At 37.9% G+C, this 19,929-nt stretch overlaps 1 protein-coding gene across 4 annotated transcripts in view; it reads left to right on the forward strand.

The window, feature by feature from the left end:
• Positions 1 to 19,929, forward strand: part of TTC39B (tetratricopeptide repeat domain 39B) — a gene marked incomplete at both ends in the record, with an annotated part of 106,217 nt that overhangs the window by 22,502 nt on the left and 63,786 nt on the right. For all 4 annotated transcript variants that reach the window (XM_084236590.1, XM_084236591.1, XM_084236592.1 and 1 more), the window contains one exon: positions 5,795 to 5,829. In XM_084236590.1, the coding sequence (XP_084092716.1) occupies positions 5,795 to 5,829 (35 nt within the window). The remainder of the gene's footprint in view (positions 1 to 5,794; positions 5,830 to 19,929) is intronic.

Genomic DNA, 19,929 nt, shown 5'->3' on the forward strand with positions numbered 1-19,929 from the left:
AAAGGCAGCTCCTTCCAGGAAGGAAATGAACACTGATGCTTTCCTCTGGAGCATATTACACTTGTCTAGCAGCATGAGATTTCCTGCCATACTTTCCTTAAACTGGAAGCACTCCGAATGCTTCTTTGACTGCATTTGTTTCAACTGGAGTCCACATGGTGAGCCTATACACTATAAGGTGGTTTATAGGAATCCACTTGTAATCATTGGGGAAATGAAAACTGACACTGGCAAGGCACTGGGGAGCTTGATGGTAAGTGTGGTGTAGTAGAGACTATAGGTAGGAAAATCTAGTTATTCTGTACATAGGGGTACTGGGACCTGGATGGGAGGCTGTTAACCAGCACTTTGTTCTAGATCAAGTGCCCAATCCAGGGGTCCTGACGGAAATCCCACAGAGAAAAGCTTTCTGAGCAGCAGTAGGAAAGGGATAGACTTTGAGTGGTGTCAGGAAAAAGACTAATTATAATAAAGTAAAAGTCAAAATTAACAAGCAACTATAAACCAGAGACATACTACGGGGGAGGGGAGGAGGGAGTAGGATCAAAAAAGGGGGGTGGAAAGTGTACAGGAACTATAACCAAAATGAAAAGGCATACGTTGTGCAAAAATGAAAAATGATGTAAAAAATATATAAAATTTAAAAAAAGACAGAAGGAAAAGGAAAAGCCCTGGGTCCTTGGATATATGGCACAGGAGTCTCCTTTAACTTCTAACATTTCACCCCCAGCTGGAGCCCACACTAGTTTTCCCAAAGAGCTGGGAAACTATTTGCAGGTATACCTGGGGAGAGTGTATTGTCACTATTAATATCGAATTATAATTTCCCAACATGAGAGGTGTGACATTCATAAAAACATAAAATGATCATGTCAGCATTTTATTTAGCTCATCAAGGAGGAAACTAGTGAGGTGGTAAACTCATTCATAGGACATTCAAGAAACTGGGTATTTATAGGTTTTAAAAAAGATAATGCTCTGCTGAAGATAAGCTGGGCAATGTCCTATCACCCAATAAATGTATAACCTTTGAGGTAACTTTTTCTGCTATTCAGAAGTCTGTAAATGAACATGTAACTTCACAGTATCTGGACTTAATCGGTAAATAGCCCAGTCAAACACATGTGCATTCTCCTAAAGAATTAGTCCCGGGGAGGGCTTGGTCAAAAGTGCTGCAGTTGACCTTGAGAGGATCTACCCTGCCCTCTCCACCACTGTCTTACATCTGTCCATAGTTCTGCTGGGGGGCAAGGAGGTCCTGAACAAACTCCACAAACAAGACCAAAGAGATCAAGACACCAAGGACTACAAATCCCATAATGCCATCACCACCGAAGGGAGGATTGCTGGGAACTGAGGGTGGAGTTAAGCAGCCAGGCTTGGTATATAACCACACATGTGGACCTTGGGGGGACTTGGTTTTTTGCCTGTTTTCAGCATGATTTTGGGGTCCCGGCTCAGGGGAACTGGTAGGACACATTCACCAATTTATCTCCACCTCTTTCTCCCTGAGTTTTTCCTTTCTTTATTTCCTCCCTTTTTTTGGTAAATAAACCTTTTATAACCCTTTTTGTGTATGCCTACGTTGAAAGTCTCATTATAAGTCCCTTTTAAGTGTGCAGTTGAGGACCCACAGTGAGGCCAACCCATTTCACATTGGGTTGCCCTGTAACAGTTCCAAGTTTTGGACAATTTTTTTTTTTAAATAATAAATTTTATTTTTATATTCCCTCATACAATTGCAAACCCCCTATTCTGACCCCAATGCCTCCCCTCCCGCCCCCCACCCCCCAAAAAGTGTCTCTGGTTCATAGTTTTTTGTTGATTTTGATTTTCACTTTCTTATAGTTATTCATTTTCCTGGTCCCTTATTTACGTTTTCTAGATTCCTGCTATGAGTGAGACCATCCGGTATTTTTCTTTTTCTTTTTGGCTTATTTCGCTGAGCATGATCCCTTCCAGCGCCATCCATGTTGCTGCAAATTGCATGTGTTTATCTTTTTTGAATGCTGAGTAATATGTTTTGGACAATTTTTTTATTAACATTTAAAAAATACATAGATGTTAAAGAAATCTGAGATTGAATTCTAATTTCATTTACTAGCTGTATGATGTTGGGCAGACTGGATTATTATGCTGTAAATTGGGAAGAGGAAATGAAATAGCTTTTGTACAGTGGCTGGCACATGATAGGAATGCAATAAATCTCAGTTCTCTTTCTTAACTTTTTTTACAAAAAAATGCAAAACACCACTTCACCTTTTATCTGACCTTCACAGACAAAAAACTCTTCCCCTTCCCACCCTCGACTCCTTTCCTTCCTTCATTCCCTACCCTTCCACCCTTGCATTAGAATATTCTGGAATTCTGGTGGATATTCTCCATTATCAATGGAGGATCTTTTCAATTTTCACTATTCAGCTAAATTGAAAAAGTAGATTTTTGACTTTTTTTTAAATAAAGAAGTATTTCCCCCAGTTTTATTGAGATATAATTAATGTATAACAATGTGTAAGTTTAGGGTATACAGCATAATCTTTTGGTATATGTTTATATTGTGAAATGATTACCATAGTAAGGTGAATTAACTATCTATCACCTCACAGTTGTAACTTTTTTTTTTATAACTTTTTTTTTAACTTTAGCTAAGAACTAAGTGAGACTCCCTGGTGGTCTAGAGGTTAAGTCTCAGCACTATCACTACTATGGCCTGAGTTTGAGCCCCTGCCAGGGAGGTGACCCACAAACGGTGCAGCAGACCTCTCCTGTCTCACCCACTGCTCCCCTCAGCAGTGTATTTCAGTAGATCCACCTGTTCTGCTCCCCACTCTGTCTCTGGTAATTCCTCTCAGCCCCCGCATCTCTGGCCTACACACCAGTTCTTCTCAAAAAGAAGAAAGAAAGAACTAATTACTGTCTTAGCAGTTTTTAATATACATAATACTCTTAGCCATGGTGACCATGTTGTGTAATATGCTTTATATGACAAAATGCAGAGATGTTACTTCAATGAAGATGATTTCTCACTGGATAAGCTTTAGCTTTGTTTTTTTTTTCTGAGGGTGCGATTGGAGCATTTTTTTTGCTAAAGTTTGAATATTAATTAGCCTTGTCTCCTTTTAAATGGAGAGCTGGTTTTTGAGTCATCCTTTGCAGGCCCACTCAGTAATGTGTTTTGGTTTCTGCTATGTGCCCTGCTCTTGGCTGAGGCTTATGAGTGAGGACCCACACAGAAGCCTTCCAGCACACTGTTCTCTCCATCCCCCTCACTTGGTAAAGATTGGCCTTGGTGAGGTTAGTGGTACTGAGGGAATGGGGGCTGTTGTCTGGCAGAGGCCAGCTGATCCTTGTGGCCATATTTGGGTACCTGGAGAACAGGTTTTCTCTCCTGCACAACCCCTTACATGACAACCTGGATGCTGGTGTGTGGGACATGGAATTGTCATTCAACATGACAAAATCTGTGATACCAAGAGCCTTTTCAGACTTTTCCTTGAAGAGAAGAGTCTTTTCTAGTTAGGAATTTTTACAGAGGCTAGAGAGCATCTCTTTATTTTTGATTTGGGTTCCTGTGCTTCAGGTATATGTCATTTCTCTTCTAGTAGCTGGCTAATGAGCTTTTGACTTTGCTGTAGTCAATAATCTCTGGAGAGTGAGGATGAGATGGAGTTGCCCTTGATTCTGCCTTCCCTGCAGAGTGTGGTATTAATTTAGATTAATAGGTTCAGGGATACCAAATTCTAAAATCAGTTCTGCCACCACTTATAATTTTGTTTTTTATTTTAGTATTTATACTGGAAATAACTACAGTATATAGTACTTATACAGCTTTTTCCTTTCCTGCCTGAATGCAGAGTCTAGTATTGTCTAAACGTTGTACAATATTAATGATTACACAAGGAAAAGTTTCTATAACCCTCTTTCATCATAACTACACCTTAGCTCTACATGAGGTGACATATCAGTGCTTTGATAGTTCAAGTTTGATTAATTCATTAACTGGGTAGCATGAATTTATTGTGCAACAACTCAGTGGCAAGACCTGCCTATTTTTCTGTAAACATCTTTAGTAAGAACCTACCCTGATGGAGACAGATAATAGCCAAGTGAACAAACAAGATGATTAGAGATAAGTATTACAAATAAAATAAATCACATGATAAGAAACTATAAGTAAGGCTTTTAGTCTTAGTAATTTTAATTAGGGCTATCAGCAGGAGAGTGTCTCTTTGATTGGTGACTTTTTGACCTTAAAACAGAAGGGTAAGAATGAGTCAGTCATGGGAAGAGTTGAGTGAAGAACATACTGGGAAAGAGAAGAGAGAGGTGTGGAATGAGTTTGACTTGTTGAAGGAACAGACAGACAGACCTGTGGTTGGAGTGGAGTCAGCAAGGGGGCAGGTACTTGGAGAGGTATTCAGAGACTACCAGGCCATTTAGGATTGTGAAGGTCATGGGAAGGATTTGGGGTTTAAGTGCAATGGAAGTCTCTCAGAGACGTCTAGAGCAATGGCATGGTGTGAGCTTATTAACATAAGAGATAGAAAAGAAAAGCATAAGTAGAGCTGTTTTGTGAAGAATGAATGGAAGGTTTTGAGTGCGGAAGTAGGGAGACTAGTTAGATCCTGGAGCATGGATGTGGCGATGGTGGTAGATGGTGATGCTCTGAAGACTAGACTAGGTTTAGTCAGTCCAAAATACCTGAATGAGGAGCTTGGATTTGATTTTTGCAGTTATGAGAACTGTTTGTATATGTGTGATTTTGTGAGTGTGTATATGTAGGGTATAAAAAGTATCAGGCTTTACCGCCCTCCCACCATTAGGATTGATGATGGATCCTTACAGTCCTGCATGCATGCCTGATGGCGGGCATCTGGAGTAGGGTGTGGGCATATGTAGATGGGATTCACCTGTGCTGAGAGACTGGGCTTATAAGGGTGGCATCACAGGGACACCAGCAGAGAGCAGAACCACAAGAGAAGCAGAGAGAATGCCAGAGAGCCCAGAAAGAGTGAAGTCTTGCTGGGGGCAGGGAGGCCTGCCAGCCTCCCGACCCCCCAGCACCCCTGTCATCTACCTGGTAAATCCCAATAAAAGCCTGAAAAAGCCACCGAGGGCTCCAGGACTCTCCTTCACCAGTCTGCTCCGGTCATAGATAACCTGCTCAGCATCCTGTCCTTGCGTTACAGTATGATTTTATGTGTAAGACTGAGAACATGTGAGTCAGTGTGTTTGAGTGTGGATTGCATCTGTGAATTTGTGCATACATGTGAGTGTGTGTTCATGTGTATGTGCTTGGGATTTTCTTTTATTATATCGTTTTAACACTCCAGTGGCATGAAGTGGTACAATTTAAATTAGAAGACTAGCTACGAGGGGAGTGAAGTTAGATGTGAAATGAAGACCCTGAGGCTGCTAACTGGATTACCACAGAGAAAGAGAAGACTAAATTGGGAAAGTCTGTTGCTTGTTTTATCCTATATCTACTGTAGGATGAATGAGATTAAGGAGTGAAAAGTAACTCCACTCAAGAAATCATACTCTCTTCAGATTAACCCAGTATGATTGCTACTCAAATATTTTCCCTGTTGTTTGAAAAAAAAAAATTAAGTTCATGTTTGGGTTCTCTGAAAGGAATTACATTAGAGTTAAGTTGAGTGGTTCTACTGTATCCCACCAATATGGTCTGTCCCCTGCCCCTCTGCCCCCTATCACTTGCCCCTGCAAACACTTCTTTTGTATTCAGAATTTTGATTATTGAGAAACTCATTGTATTTTTTGTTCTTCCTTCCAGGACATCTTTGAAGATGCCTTGGATACCATCTCTATGTAAGTACTAACATAATAAAAAGTATGGAGTAAAGAAAAAATGTATAGAAATATAAATCATAAATATTTCATTCTAATATTTTAAGAAAGTAGTGACTTGTCAGAAAAAAGTCACTTCTCTATAGTTTAAGTTAGAATGTGACTGTTTAGGAAAGTTATTAAATATATTCTGAGGATTATTTCTTATAACATTAATTAAAACTAGAAGAAAACATGTTTTCCAACAAGTTAAATTTTATGTCCATAGCTAATCCTTTTACTTCTTATTCATAATTATTACGTGTTTAGCATTGTTTTAGATTTTGCTTTGCACATTAACTTTGCAAATAAAGTATTTACACTTAGTTTTATTATAATCATTTCTTAAAAGCCTACATAGTTTTTATAATAATTTTTAATGACATCATATTACATCAAGTGGAACACCATTATTTACCTATCCATTTTACCATTGTCATACATTTAGATTGTTATTGGTTTAAAGACTTAAAACTGAATAATGACTATTTTCATGTGTATTACTTTGTCTTATTTCTGACTTGTCTCCAAAGGTTAACTTCATAATTTGGGTTGTTGGATTAAAAGGGATGAATATTTTTATTGTTCTTCATATATTTCAAATTGCCTTTCTGTATTAGCTCCAGCTACCATAACAAAAAATGCCACAGACTAGGTGGCATAAACAACGGAAATTTATTGCCTCCCATTCTGGAGGTTGGAAGTCTAAGATCAGGGTGCGAGCCCTCTCCCTGGCTTGCGGATAGCTGCTTTCTTGTTGCACTTTCATGGGAGAGAGAGCCAGCAAATTCTTTGATGTCTTGTGAGGGTACTAATTCCATTATGAGGGCCTATTCTCAGGACCTCATCTAAACTTAATTATCTACCAAAGGCCTCATCTCCAAATACCATCACATTGGGGGATAGGGCTTCATTGTGTGAATTTTGTTTGGGAGATACAATTCATTCCATAGCACTTTCAAAAGAGTTTATCAGTTCATGTGTTTCTAATACATTATAAGTGAAGTGGTTTAAAATGTAGCATCACTGTCACTGCATTTTGTCTGAAACAGTTTTGTTATTTAAATAATACTTTTTAAAATTTTTCTTTATTATCTTTGTTTAGGAGTTTGCATTTCCTTTTTTATGAATTCTAGTCTTAAGTAAAAAGTTAAATAAAATGAAAAATGAGTAATTCTTTTTCAATCCATAAAAAAAGAGGATACAGACTATATTTGCTGCCCCTAAGGTGGGAGAGACAGACAGATGAGTAGGGAGTCTCTGATTATCCAGAGCAAAGACACTTATGCTGAAATCACAGGGGAACCAATGTGGTTGAAAACCTGAAATGTAATTGACTAATTGCAGAGGCTCAGTATAGACAACTTTGAGAACTAAAAACTCCAGGGGGTTTCAGTCATAAGGCGAGCCCACAACACATTTCCAGGAGCTTGACCAGGTATCCACAGTAAATACTGGACAAAAATTTCCTTCTTTGGACTTCTGGGGTGGGGGAAGGGGCTAGGGACCATTCTGAAATGAGTTGGTGACTCCACACACTTCTGAAATGAACAGATCCAATAGATGGAAAAACCAGTAAGGGTACAGTGAACTTAAAAAAAAAAAAAAGAGAGAGAGAGAGAGAGAGAGAGAGAGAGAGAGAGAAACAAAAGACCTTGAACTTATATAAATCCTATTTCTAGCAAGAGTCCAAAGTGAGAGAGGAAAGTCTAATATCAGAGTCCATCATCTAAAAATCAGGCCCATTCAGAGTCCATTTACAATGATTTTAATTTGTTTCTAATAAACTTTGCTTTTTGGCATAATTTTTCCAGCATTCTAAAAGGTATCTTGAGGGGGTAGTTTTATAAGACAGTGTGTTGACAGTGGCAAAAATGGCAGAAAGAAGAAAAAAAATGACAGATAGTCATAGAGCTCCAAAGCACAGCAACATGGTTTTTGTTTGCTGAGATGCACACACACAGATGTACCTTTCCAGAGAGACAAGCCCTTGGACTTGACATGCAAGCTTGAGCTTCAGTTCCAGCCTGCTACTTACTACCAGGGAGCCCTCGGGTCAGTTTCTCTGAGTCTCAGTTTTTTCATCCTCATAGATTTATTGACAAGATAAAATAAAATTTTATCTTTTTATTTTAAAGTGTGACAATGGGAGCAAAGCACATAGTAGTTGCTCAGTAAATTGGTTTGTTAAATTGATTCTTTAGTGCTTTCCCCACCCTAGATGCTAACACTTGCCACTGAGAAAATATTTAAAATGTTGTTTCTGAGACATTGAAAAAAAGAGTAAGTTATACCTAGCATTTAGGTAAGTAGAGACTCATGTTTAATATGTTAAGAAATTTCAGAACTAAAAATGTTTGAAGTAACAGTTTGAAAACTAGTCAGATATGCCTTCCTCACAGGGAAAATCTCACTTCGATGACTCTCTTCATTTCCCCAACATAAAGTGTGATTTTTTTCCGTACTTGACTTTTGCATTATTGACCCTTTTTTAAATTAAAAGTCTTGCAGAAGTAACCTGTTATTCAATATTTTCTGTAAAAAACTGTTTTTCTTCTGATTATGAATACATGTTAATTGTAAAAGATTATTTGAATGTTGTTGGTGTGAACAACTTTTACATTGTTCTAATTTTTTATTTGTCAATATTTTTTTCTCACTTCCTCTTAAATTTGTGATGTCATGTCATTACCTTTGTGATCAGTGAGCTGTCATGCTCAGAGCACTATTCTTATGCTAACAAAACTAGACAGTATGGTTTGGAGTGCAGATAGCAGTGCTCTACCCTCTAGCAAGATACAGTCTCCTTGCCAAGCTGATAAATTTTTTCCTGTGAATATTTTCTCCTGAATTTCTTTTTTTTTTTTGTTTTTTTAAAAGATTTTATTTATTTATTTATACAAGCACTGGGTACAGTCAGAAGTGCAGGAGGGTGAGAGAATTCACCAGAACCAGAGTGGGGAGCAGAGCAGGCAGAAGGACCGAAGTACACTGATAAGGGGAGCAGCGGGTGGCAGGAGAGGTCTGCCTGCCTTTCGGGACCCTCCTCCGGTGGCCAGGGAGCAGTCGGGTATCGAACCAGCGCCGCAGAGGCTGCGGGCAGCTTCGCAACCCAGTGCTCAACCGCTGAGCCACAGGGGAGGCCCTTTCTCCTGAATTTCTAACGGAAAAAATGCAAGCTACAGATGAGATAGCCCTTGATTGTGTTCACAAAAGAATTATTTCCTAATCTTTCCTACAACTGTATTATTTATCTGGCTCACTATTTTGGGAAGTTGCTAAGTTTGCAAACATTAAGCATCACCAATATTTCAAACCGGAGGGAAAATGAGCTATGTGCTAATGGCACATTGAACGTATCCTTTTCAAAGATTTAAAATGTTCGTGCATTTTCTCATCTGCTTGGTGTTAAGGAAGTGACCTCTTAGTGAGGGACAGTAAATTAGACTCATTTTATGATCTATAAAAATTTATAATCTATAGATTAGCCCTGCCTTGTATCTTCCTTCATGATTTGATAGTTCCAGGCTGGCCTGATCTTCCTGGTGCTCTGATAACGTGGTCTACTTCTTCCTCACTCAGCACTTTTGCACAACTACCATCTGTGACAGCACAGTCTGTTTATAAATTAACTATGAAATAATACAAGAAAAATAAATGTTTCAGGGATTCCAAAAGAGGGCTGTCTTTTGCTTGGAAGTTTGCAGCTGGCTTTGGTTTTGGGTTTTTTGGGATACCGTGCTTACCTGGGAACCCGTGGACACAAACAAAGTTGGGCCCTGACCTCATTTGAGGGTAAGAGTTGGCCAACCACTTGGAATCACTGTAACTTGGTAGCATTTTTTCATAAAATCACAGTGGGCAACAGGACAAAAATCTTACTGAAAGACCTGTTCAGGTACTAGTTAATCAAGATTTCTTTTTATGGTAGTTTAGAGAAATCTGAAAAAAACATCAAATTTATGTTCAAAAACTATTAGAACAGATGCACATTTAATAGTTCTCAGCAGTCATCTCTTATAGTCCATAGCATTTATTGCAATTTTGAATTTATCCTTACATAGACATGTGTATGTATTTAATTAAGTCCTAAGGCTTGCATATGGGATTGCAGTGGGGTTGATTATGTTTATGTGCAAGAACTATGGTGAATTTGTCCTTATCTCTATAAACTGACATTTTTAGCCAGGTACACATTTTTAGCCAGGTGATAATTAGCTTACAATGAAAATAGAAATGTTTTTTAGCAAAGAATTTCTCAGGACTTTTTTCACCTTCACTCTCTTTTGAGCTATGAATTATAGGTTGAAATGAGATAAAGCATTTAAGACCATTTCCTCCTCCCATCAGAGTAGATCAATTCATTATCATGCAAGTTTGTTCTGTTTCAAGTTATTTAGAGTGAAAATTGGTAAATGATTGTTGGAAAACAACTAGTTAATATTTTTCTTTGTAGTTGTTAAATTATAAATAGTATTTACAGAGTTAGATTTCTCTGTGTGTGTGTGTGTGACTATTTATTTTGGCTCAGCACCCCACTTTACGTAAGATAATTGTTGCTCAGGTTGGAGAGGTACCTCTGCTTCCCAAACACCCCTTCCTAATTTTTCTTGACCAGATTTAATTTTTTTATTAGATCTAAGGTGCCATTGATATTGTTAACTTATACACCACACAGAAGGAAAAAATTGGAGAATTTTATAGAAGATCTTGCATAAAGGAAAGGAAAAATAATCTGTCATACAGGAAGACACAGTGAGAAACGTGCATATTTTAATCAGCCTCGGGAAGGAGGGAAAAACAAACCTCTCATGAGATTCTCTGGCCTGAGAATTTTTTAAACAACTCTATTTCAATATTAATTTATATGCAATAAAATTCCTATTATAAGTTTACAATACATTGATATTTTAGGGTATTCAGAATTTTACAATCTCACTACAATTTTAAAACATTTTTATCACCTGAGTAAGAAACCGTGTGCCCTTTTGGAGTCACTCTGCCCTCTTCCCCCATCCGCAGGCAACCTAATCTGATTTATACCTTCAGATTTGTCTCTATAGCCATTTTGTATAAATAGAATTTTTTGTCTCTGGTTTTTGATGTTCATCCATGTTGTGGCATATGTCATTACTTCATTTTGTTTTATGGCTAAGTAATATTCATTTTTATGGATGTAATACTTTTTTTATTCTCTTATAAATTGATGGATATTTGGGTTAATTCCAATTTTGGCCTATTATGAATAACGCTTCTATGAATTGTGTGCAAATCTTTTGGTTGGACATATGTTTGCAGTTTTTTGGCATATATGTATCGTATCTAGGGGTGAATTGATGGGGCCTATGGTGAGCCTATTTTAACAGTTTAGAATGACAAATAAGCTTGTGATTCAAATTCTTAATAGATACCAGTGTGGCCCAAACAAAACTTCCGTCAGGTAATTTAATTGTTAGTGCCTTAGATAATTGGCAGAAGCAAATGCGGATACCCTCTCTAAGATCTAAACTTCAATCTAGGCCACTCAAAATTGCTTTTTTATGGTGCAATATCCCTGTTTTTAGGGATATTACATGATGGAAAATCATCCATCACAGTTGATGAAATATAGTAAATGGATATAAAGTTCTCTAAAAAGCCTAGAGTGACCTGTGCCCAGGCTCTTTTCCCTATATTGTTACCACTTGCATTGCTTGTTTTGTATTCTCCTTTCTGCTATTAGATCTCCTTTAATGGTCTACTATTGTATTGGGATTTTCTAAAAAAAGAGAAGTTCTTTATGTGAGGGGGGAGTGTGTATGCATATTTTAAGTCAAAGTGCATGTAGTCTATAAACATTCTCTTTTGTTATGAGAAGTAATGACAGGAAACCTGGAAGAGAGCTCTTCATAGATCCTTTGGTCCAACTGCCTACTCTTATCTGAATACAGCTACCTCTCCATGTTGCTTGGTCTGGGGCCATTTTGATAGTTTTAATGAGAAATAGATCTAATCACTGCTTATGTGATGACCCACTTAGATGTTTTGCAAAGACTGTAATTTATAAATCCCAAAATGAACTCTTGCTATCCACCTCCCTTGTCCTTCTGAAACCTTTCCCTCTCCCAGTCTTTTCCATCCCTGTCAATGTTTCTTTTTTTTCTTCTTTCTTCTTCTTCTTTTTTTTTTTTTTTTAAAGATTTATTTATTTATTTATGCAAGCACTGAGTACAGTCAGAAGTGTGGGAAGGTGAGAGAATTGACCAGAGCGGGGAACAAAACAGGCAGACTGATGAAATACACTGCTGAGGGGAGCAGCGGGTGCGGCAGGAGAGGTCTGTTGTGCCATGTGGACCCTCGCCGGTGGCCGGGGATTGAACTGGCGCTGCAGAGGCTGTGGCCAGCTTTTCAGCCCAGCGCTCAACCGCTGCACCACTGGGGAGGCCCATCCCTGTCAATGTTTCTACCCGCTTGTTCAACTCAGATACTTGGGAGACAGTTAATGATATCTTCCCTTGTCTTTAACTTCCATATTGCCAATCTGATGATTTCTTCCTTTACCTTCTCATCTGTTCGCTTTTCTCATTTTCATTACATTAGCTCAAGATACTCTCAGATTTTGTGAGTTACTTTAATAGCTGCCTAATGTGTTTTCCTGCTTCCTTTGCTCTCTTTCCACCTTCACAACTGCGCCCCATTCACTCTACACATGGCAGCCAATGTGATCTTACTTTAAAAAGACCTTTAATATGAAAAAATTTAAATCTACACAAAGTAAAGACGATAGTAAAGTGTCACTCCCCTTAGAGTGTTATCAACTCAAGGTCAATCTTACTTCACCTGTAATCCACTCCTAGGTTATTTGGAATCATATTCTAAACATTATAATTTATTTCTACCTCTTAATATTTCAGTATGCTCTTCCTGAAAACAAAGATGTCCTCTTGCATAATTCAAGTTCAGATATCAAGTTCAGGAAATTAACAGAACTATTATCTAACCTCTGTGCCTTATATGGTATCATTTTATCTGTATTTTAGTATGCAAATATAAGATAGCTCTCTTTAAATAATCACAAGACTGTTATCACACTTAAAAGTACTACCAATATTCATCAAATGCCCTGTCAATGTTCATGTGTCCCCAATTATCTCATAATTTAATTTTTAACATCATGTTTGAATCAGGACAGAGTGAACCTTTTGAAAATTAAAGTCCATGATGTCACTCCCTTGCTTACGATCAGTTCATGTTTGCATATCTCTGAGGATAAAGACTCCCCTCTACCTCAGTCTACAACTCTTGAGGTGGTCAGGCCCCCACTTCATGCTTCCATCTGGTCTAGGATAACTATCACTCTCATTCACTGCCTGCCAGACACAAACCTCTTTCAGTTTTTTGACCAAACAAAGCCCTTTACTGGTCTAGATTTGAGCATTCTATCATCTGACTAATTGTCTTCCTCCTGCTTTCCCAAGAGCTTCTTCCTGGTGTGTCTTCAGTCCTCAGCTGGTGTATCCTCCCACCTTTCTTAATGACTCTACCTAAATAGGTTACTCCTCCCCCATTTTTCTGTCTTGACATCCTGTTTGGTTCTCTCATTTCATTTCTCATTTTGTAGTTAATTGTTACTTGTTTTTGGACCATCTGTTCCTTTGGACTCTGAAGTTCCTTGAGCATTGATATGGTCTATCCTGCGCGTCATGGTGTACTCTGCACCTAAACACCATGCCTGGCACAGAGTAAGTGCTAAGTACTTATTTGCTGAATGAATAGGAAATTAGAAATTATAGATGAATACTCAAAGTAGAGTGCAAAGATTTGCAGCACGTTAAAAATACCCAGCCATCATCACTTATTGAGAACTCACCAAGCGGAGGGCACAGTGGGGAGTATACAAGGGTTATTGCTATGATTGTTCAAAGGGACAGTGAATTAAGACATCTCTTGGAATATGTACTTATTTTCTTAAATGATTGTTACAGCTGCTTTTGCTAACCCCAATACAGAATAATGAGGTAATTATTTGGGCCTAGTTAGCACTATCTCAATGAGTGACTCACTTTTTACCGCCTGTATCAATGAGTTATCAGTTTACAGTGAACCTCACTGCCCTTTGTTTTCTACTGCTTTGTTTTCTGCTACATTCACCTAATTTTTCATAAAAATAGCAAACTAAAATGACTAATAAAATACCCCAAAAGCAGATACATGAGAGTTTTGCCTTTTGAAATGTGTCAAACTTCACCTTTGCTTATGTTTTGACACTTAATGAATTTCTCTTTCTCTTCCTTCTCTTCCTTTTGTCTCATGTTTGTAGAATTCATGGGTTGAACTCCTTAAAGGCAAAGTGATATTTGGATTAGGTTCATTTGTAAAAAAAAATGTAGTTTAGTATCATGTATCACACCTAGGTAATAAATAGTGTGAAGATCTAATAGCCAGAAACAAATCTGAGGGACTCTGAGATTCCTTAAAACTGATGAGGTATTTGGGAATTTATTTATGACTTATGTTAGTATGTTAGTTATTTTTATTGTTCCAAAGGAAAGTTTCAATCCAGCATGGTACAATTTTTATTACTTGGAAGGAGAAAATTGTAACAAAAACTCAAAATGTAAAGCCCCATGTAGCGCTGATGAGTTAGCATTTTTAGAGGTATCGGACTAGTTTTGTAATCCCCTGTGGGCAATAACGTTATAAGCTCGTGGTTTTTATTTATTTTAGCAGCTAAGAGTGTTTTCTGCAAGGGTAGCTTGACTTTCATGCAGTTAGGAAAATTGTGTGTGTGTAAAGTTCTGTATGTCAAATCTCTCATTGATTAAAGAGATTTTTTTTCAGTGTATGCTATAATTCTCCATAGCTACTATAAGAAAATTAATATCATAATCAACTATTTAAAGTACAGATATTTTGAAAGACTATTCTTGGCCATTTTAGTACAGCTTTATTGTTTAGATAGATATTTGTATCAGTAGACCTATATTATCAGTAGACCTATATTATCTGTAGACCTTAGTTGCTAAAATGGTATAAGGATTTCTTTTTAGATAATTCAGTGTAAATAAAAAATATTTTGTAATATATATCTTTAACTTACAAAAGAATTTCTTTGAAAGCATTTTGTAAAATTGCAAAGTGTAAAGAAGATGTAATGTATGCATTTGTGATAATATATGTATATGTATATTACTTAATGTACAATGTCAAATTGGGAGCACTTTCCTGCCCAATGTGCAAGAAGTTTTGATAGAGCTTTTTTAATGCAGTTTTACAATGGTCCCCTCAAGATAAAAAAAGCGTTTTAAAAGTAAAAACATAAAAGAATATGACAGATTTTGTGAAATTTAAATACTTCAGAAGTAAGCACAACTGACATCTTTGACCATATCCCTGTTTCTGAGACTTGCCTCATCAGACCAGTGATGTCTTCATGGCTTAAGGAATACTGATTGAGCATATTCTCCATAGCAGTTATTGAGTTAATTTTTTGATGGGGGTGAGGGTAGACTTGACAAAGGGAGCATGGGTGTGGGTGTGGGTTTCCAGGAAGTCTTCAAAAACTTTCCCTTGTCAACATCTCCTTCCTACTCTTGGTGTTGATTCTAACGCAGGAGCTGAAGGATGTAGGGGTATGTTATGGGGGTATGGCTTTGCATAGTTCTTAGTAAAAAAGAAAGAGTTGTTGAAATATTAAAAGCAAATTAAAGCAAGTAATTGTGCATCATCTGGGTTGGTAAGTATGTTTTAAGCCTGATAACAAAAAGTGTGATGGATAGTTTTGACCATTATAAAAAAACTCTCTTAAACTTAAGCAAAAGAGGGGAAAAACTTGAGCATATCTGAAAGACACTGATACCAAAAAACAGAACAAGAAAGAGAATACTTTGATGGAGAAATATATATGTTGATAACTGAAAAGAAGAAATATAGATCAGTAATGCTGTTACTCACCTCACAAGGATATATCACTAGTGCTCAGAAAGTCAGACTCTGAGCTTTTAGATTGTCCCCACAGAGGAAGCCCTTTATTAATACATGGCACAACCCTGGGAGAATGGCAGTTTGTATTTTAAAGTATTTGCCTCTTTGAGTGGTAAGTGAAGGAAGAATATATAGGAAAGAAAAGAATGTGGGTATGTGCAGGGTATGGGTGGAAGGTAGATTTTCTTCATTCTCAGGTCTGGGAGGGTGTTGGGCAGCCTCAGGGAAGTCCATCAAAATGCTATTGATGCATTTCTGGAATAGTTGCTCATGTAGGCACTATGAATTTAAAAAATGGCCTGAAGATGTTCTCAGGCAGTGATATTATCAGCATCTTCAGAGGGAATAGAAATATTTCATTAAGCATTAAGCAACCCATCACCATGGCCCTGAGGAGTGTAATGCAGTAGCTTCTAAGGCAGCAGCCAGGTCATTATTCTTGGCTCAGACCCAACTACAAGGCTGCTGTATTAGTTAATCCCCACATTCCAAGAGGACAGAAGCACCTTTTTTTTTTTTTTAAGATTTATTTTATTTATTTATACAAGCACTGGGTACAGTCAGAAGTGCGGGAGGGCGAGAGAATTCACCAGAGCCAGAACAGGGAGCAGACGCAGAGCAGGTAGACAGACGGAGGACATTGCTGAGGGGAGCAGCAGGCGCGGCAGGAGAGGTCTGCGCGCCATGTGGGACCCTCGCCTGGTGGCTGGGGAGAGAACTGGGGATGGAACTGGTGCTGCAGAGGCTGTGGGCAGCTTTGCAGCCAAGCGCTCAACCGCTGTGCCACCGGGGAGGCCCAGAAGCACCTTTCTTTAGGACCTTGACAGACTTATATCCTTTAGTGTTCTTTGTAATAAATCGGCCATTTAATGAGTTTTCTATGAAGTGCTGTAGCAAATTAATTGAACCCGAGAAGGTGGTTGTGCAGACCTCTGAGTTCTATAGCTGGTTGATCAGAAGCACAGGCAACAGCCTGGGCTTTCAACTAGTGTCTGAAATAGAAGCCAGTCATGGGAGTCTGGCACCTTGACCTATAAAATATGATGCTGTTGCTGGGTAGATAGTGTCTGAATTGAGCTGAATTCCTGATCACCCTACTAGTGTCTGAACACTGCTTCCTGGTATGTGGGGAAGCCTCCAGGCCCACGTACACTGGAAATTGATCTTAGGACATCTATTCATTCCTTCTTATAAGGTTACTTGTGATTGATTTTAGGGCCCACTCGGATAATTCAGGTTAATCTCACCTCAAGACCCAATTATACCAGTTAAGTCTCTTTTCTAACAATCATAAATTCCAGAGAGTAAAACCTGGATATTTTGGGGGCTATTATACAGCTTAACACAACTTGAAAAATAGCACATATGGTAGAGTAACACATACACATTTAGTTTGGGGTTGGTTAAATCAACATGGTGGGATTACATGGTACTTATAATTTCAGAAATTTTCCTTTATATCTTTTTGCCTTGTCATCATTTTTGTTTGATGTTTTACTAATGATCAGAAAATATAAAGTTACTTCAACTTGGGAAAGAATTTTTAAAGTCATTATTTTGTAGAAGTTTTAGATTTCAGAAAATTTGAGAGGATAATACAGAAAGTTTCCATATATACTACACCCAGTTTCCCCTATGATTAATACCTTACATTAACATCACAATTGTTTATAATTAATGAACTGATATTAATACATTATCACTAAAATCCATATGTTTCAGATATACTTAGTTTTAACTTAATTGGTTATGACACTTTTTTTAGGGTTTTCTTTCCTCTTGATGACCTTGGGCAGTTTTGAGCAGTAGTAGCTGATTATTTTGTAGGATGCCCCTCAGTTGGAATTTGTCTGGTATTTTCCTCATGGTAAGTGGGCCTATGGGTTCTTTGAAGGTAGGCCTCAGAGGTTAAGTACAATTTTATCACATTAGATGAAGGGTAGTATCATTCACATGATTTATCATTGTTAATATTGCCCTTTATCACTTGCCTGGGATTGTTGTGTTCATCAGGTTTCCCCACTGTAAAGTTATTCATGTTGTGGGAATTCTAGGGGGGTGGATTTATGTTCCTCCTCCCCCAGGCATAAATCATTTGCCTGTTGGTTGGTAGGTTGCCTGAAGGTGGTCATGTCAGAAATCTGTCATATTGTCAAATTTCTTACAACATTCTCAAAGGAGTCTTTTTCTTTATATTATTCTGAGTTAATTTTAGGTTGAAGATTTTTTTTTAGCATAATGACACCAGTTTCAGGATGTCTGCAATTTCCTGGGTGGGCTACTTGCCATAATTTCTCATATACAAGTTAGATTAATTATTGTTTTACATATTCATAAAGTTTTTTTGATATAGGAAAAATGAATATCAGATAAAAGGTATTTATATTGATGAGAATTGTCAATGTGAAATAATGCTGTGTTAATAATTTGTAGTTGACCTTATCATTCTCTTTTTATTCCTTGAAAAAACCTGACCTTCATGAGACCAGATCTTTTATATGTTTTTTTTTTTTAAGATTTTATTTATGCATATAAGAGCTGGGGTGCAGGGGTGGTGGGTAAGAGGATTCACCAGAGACAGAGTGGGGGACAGAAAAGGTGGATTGACTGAAATACACTGCTGAGGGGAGTAGCAGGTGAGACAGAAGAGGTCTGCTGCACTGCTGGGATGGAACTTGTGCTGCAGTGGCTGCCAATAGCTATATAGTGCTGAGACTTAACTCCTTGCACTGCCAGAGAGGCCCTTTTATATATTTCTAAGGTATTCTGTAGTTCTCTCTATTTTTTTTTTTTACAAAATTTTTTTTTATTAATTATTTATTTATTTATACAAGCACTGGGTACAGTCAGAAGCGCGGGGTGAGAGAATTCACCAGAACCAGAGCGGGGAGCAGAGCAGGCAGAAGGACCAAAGTACACTGCTGAGGGGAGCAGTGGGCAGCAGGAGAGGTCTGCGCGCCATGTGGGACGCTCCTCCAGTGGCCGGGGAGCAGCCGGGGATTGAACCGGCGCCGCAGAGGCTGCGGGCAGCTTCACAACCCAGCGCTCAATCGCTGCACCACCGGGGAGGCCCTGTAGTTCTCTTTTGAAGTACAGTGCCTGTCATGGATGCTGCTGTTTGGTGAATGTCTGACTTCTTTGCTGGACTGAGAACTGTGGGGTCACGGAGCTACATGTGCTCCGCTCACTACTGTATTCCTCGGGCCACAGCATGTCAGAAGCATGCAAAGATTCGTTGACTTACTGTCATTGCATATGCCCTGTCTTTTGAGCACTTTCAGAAATGTAGGTGGTTAACAGTGTGTCCTATTTATGGGTAAATAATTGTAACATAATGCTGTGTCAAACAATAGCATTAAACATAGGAGGAAGAATAGAAGTAAATATTGCAAAAGACTAGCAGTGGTTATCTCTGGGTTATGAGGCTGGCTGATTTAAATTTTCTTCTTTACTTTCCAGTTCTCTCAAGGACTTTATTATTTTATAATCAGGAAATACCAGAATACATTACCTGATACTTTCATAATCAGATAAAATGGTGCATCCCCAGATAAAAACTGTTCAGTTCTATTGATAGTATGTGCAAGATAACAGAAGGTGAGACAAGAAGGTTATCAGGTCCTGATCATCTCAAAGCCTAGTGTTTTTTGTTTCATCAAAAGCAGTTCAAATATTATATATCTAATACTAATTTCAAAGTGCCTTTTCCAACTACGTTGGTGTGACTGTTAAGACATATGTATATTTAATTCACTTCACTCATTTAATTTTTGTGCATTTAAACTTTTAGACTGAAAACTTCAAGGGACTTTTCCTCATTTAATGATTTTGAAAAGTACCTGGGATATAAAATTCAACTCTAACCTGGGAATATCAACCTGCTTTTATATTTTTCTTAAAACAAAAGAGGCAATTTATTTCATTCTTTAACCAGCCCTCTTTAGGTGAAGGTGAATCCCTGAATTATGTGAAAAATCATTAAAAGACCCTATAGGTTTTATAAATCCAGGTCATTTACATTTTTTTTTGCCCATTTCCTTAGTATAATTATACAGAGATAGATTAGAATTAAGCTGCAGCAGAGATTGGGGAAAAGAAATCTCCCGGCATCCCTTCCTG

The sequence above is a fragment of the Talpa europaea genome (assembly GCF_964194135.1).
Source record: "Talpa europaea genome assembly, chromosome: 7".
In the NCBI taxonomy this organism is placed as follows: Eukaryota; Metazoa; Chordata; class Mammalia; order Eulipotyphla; family Talpidae; genus Talpa; species Talpa europaea.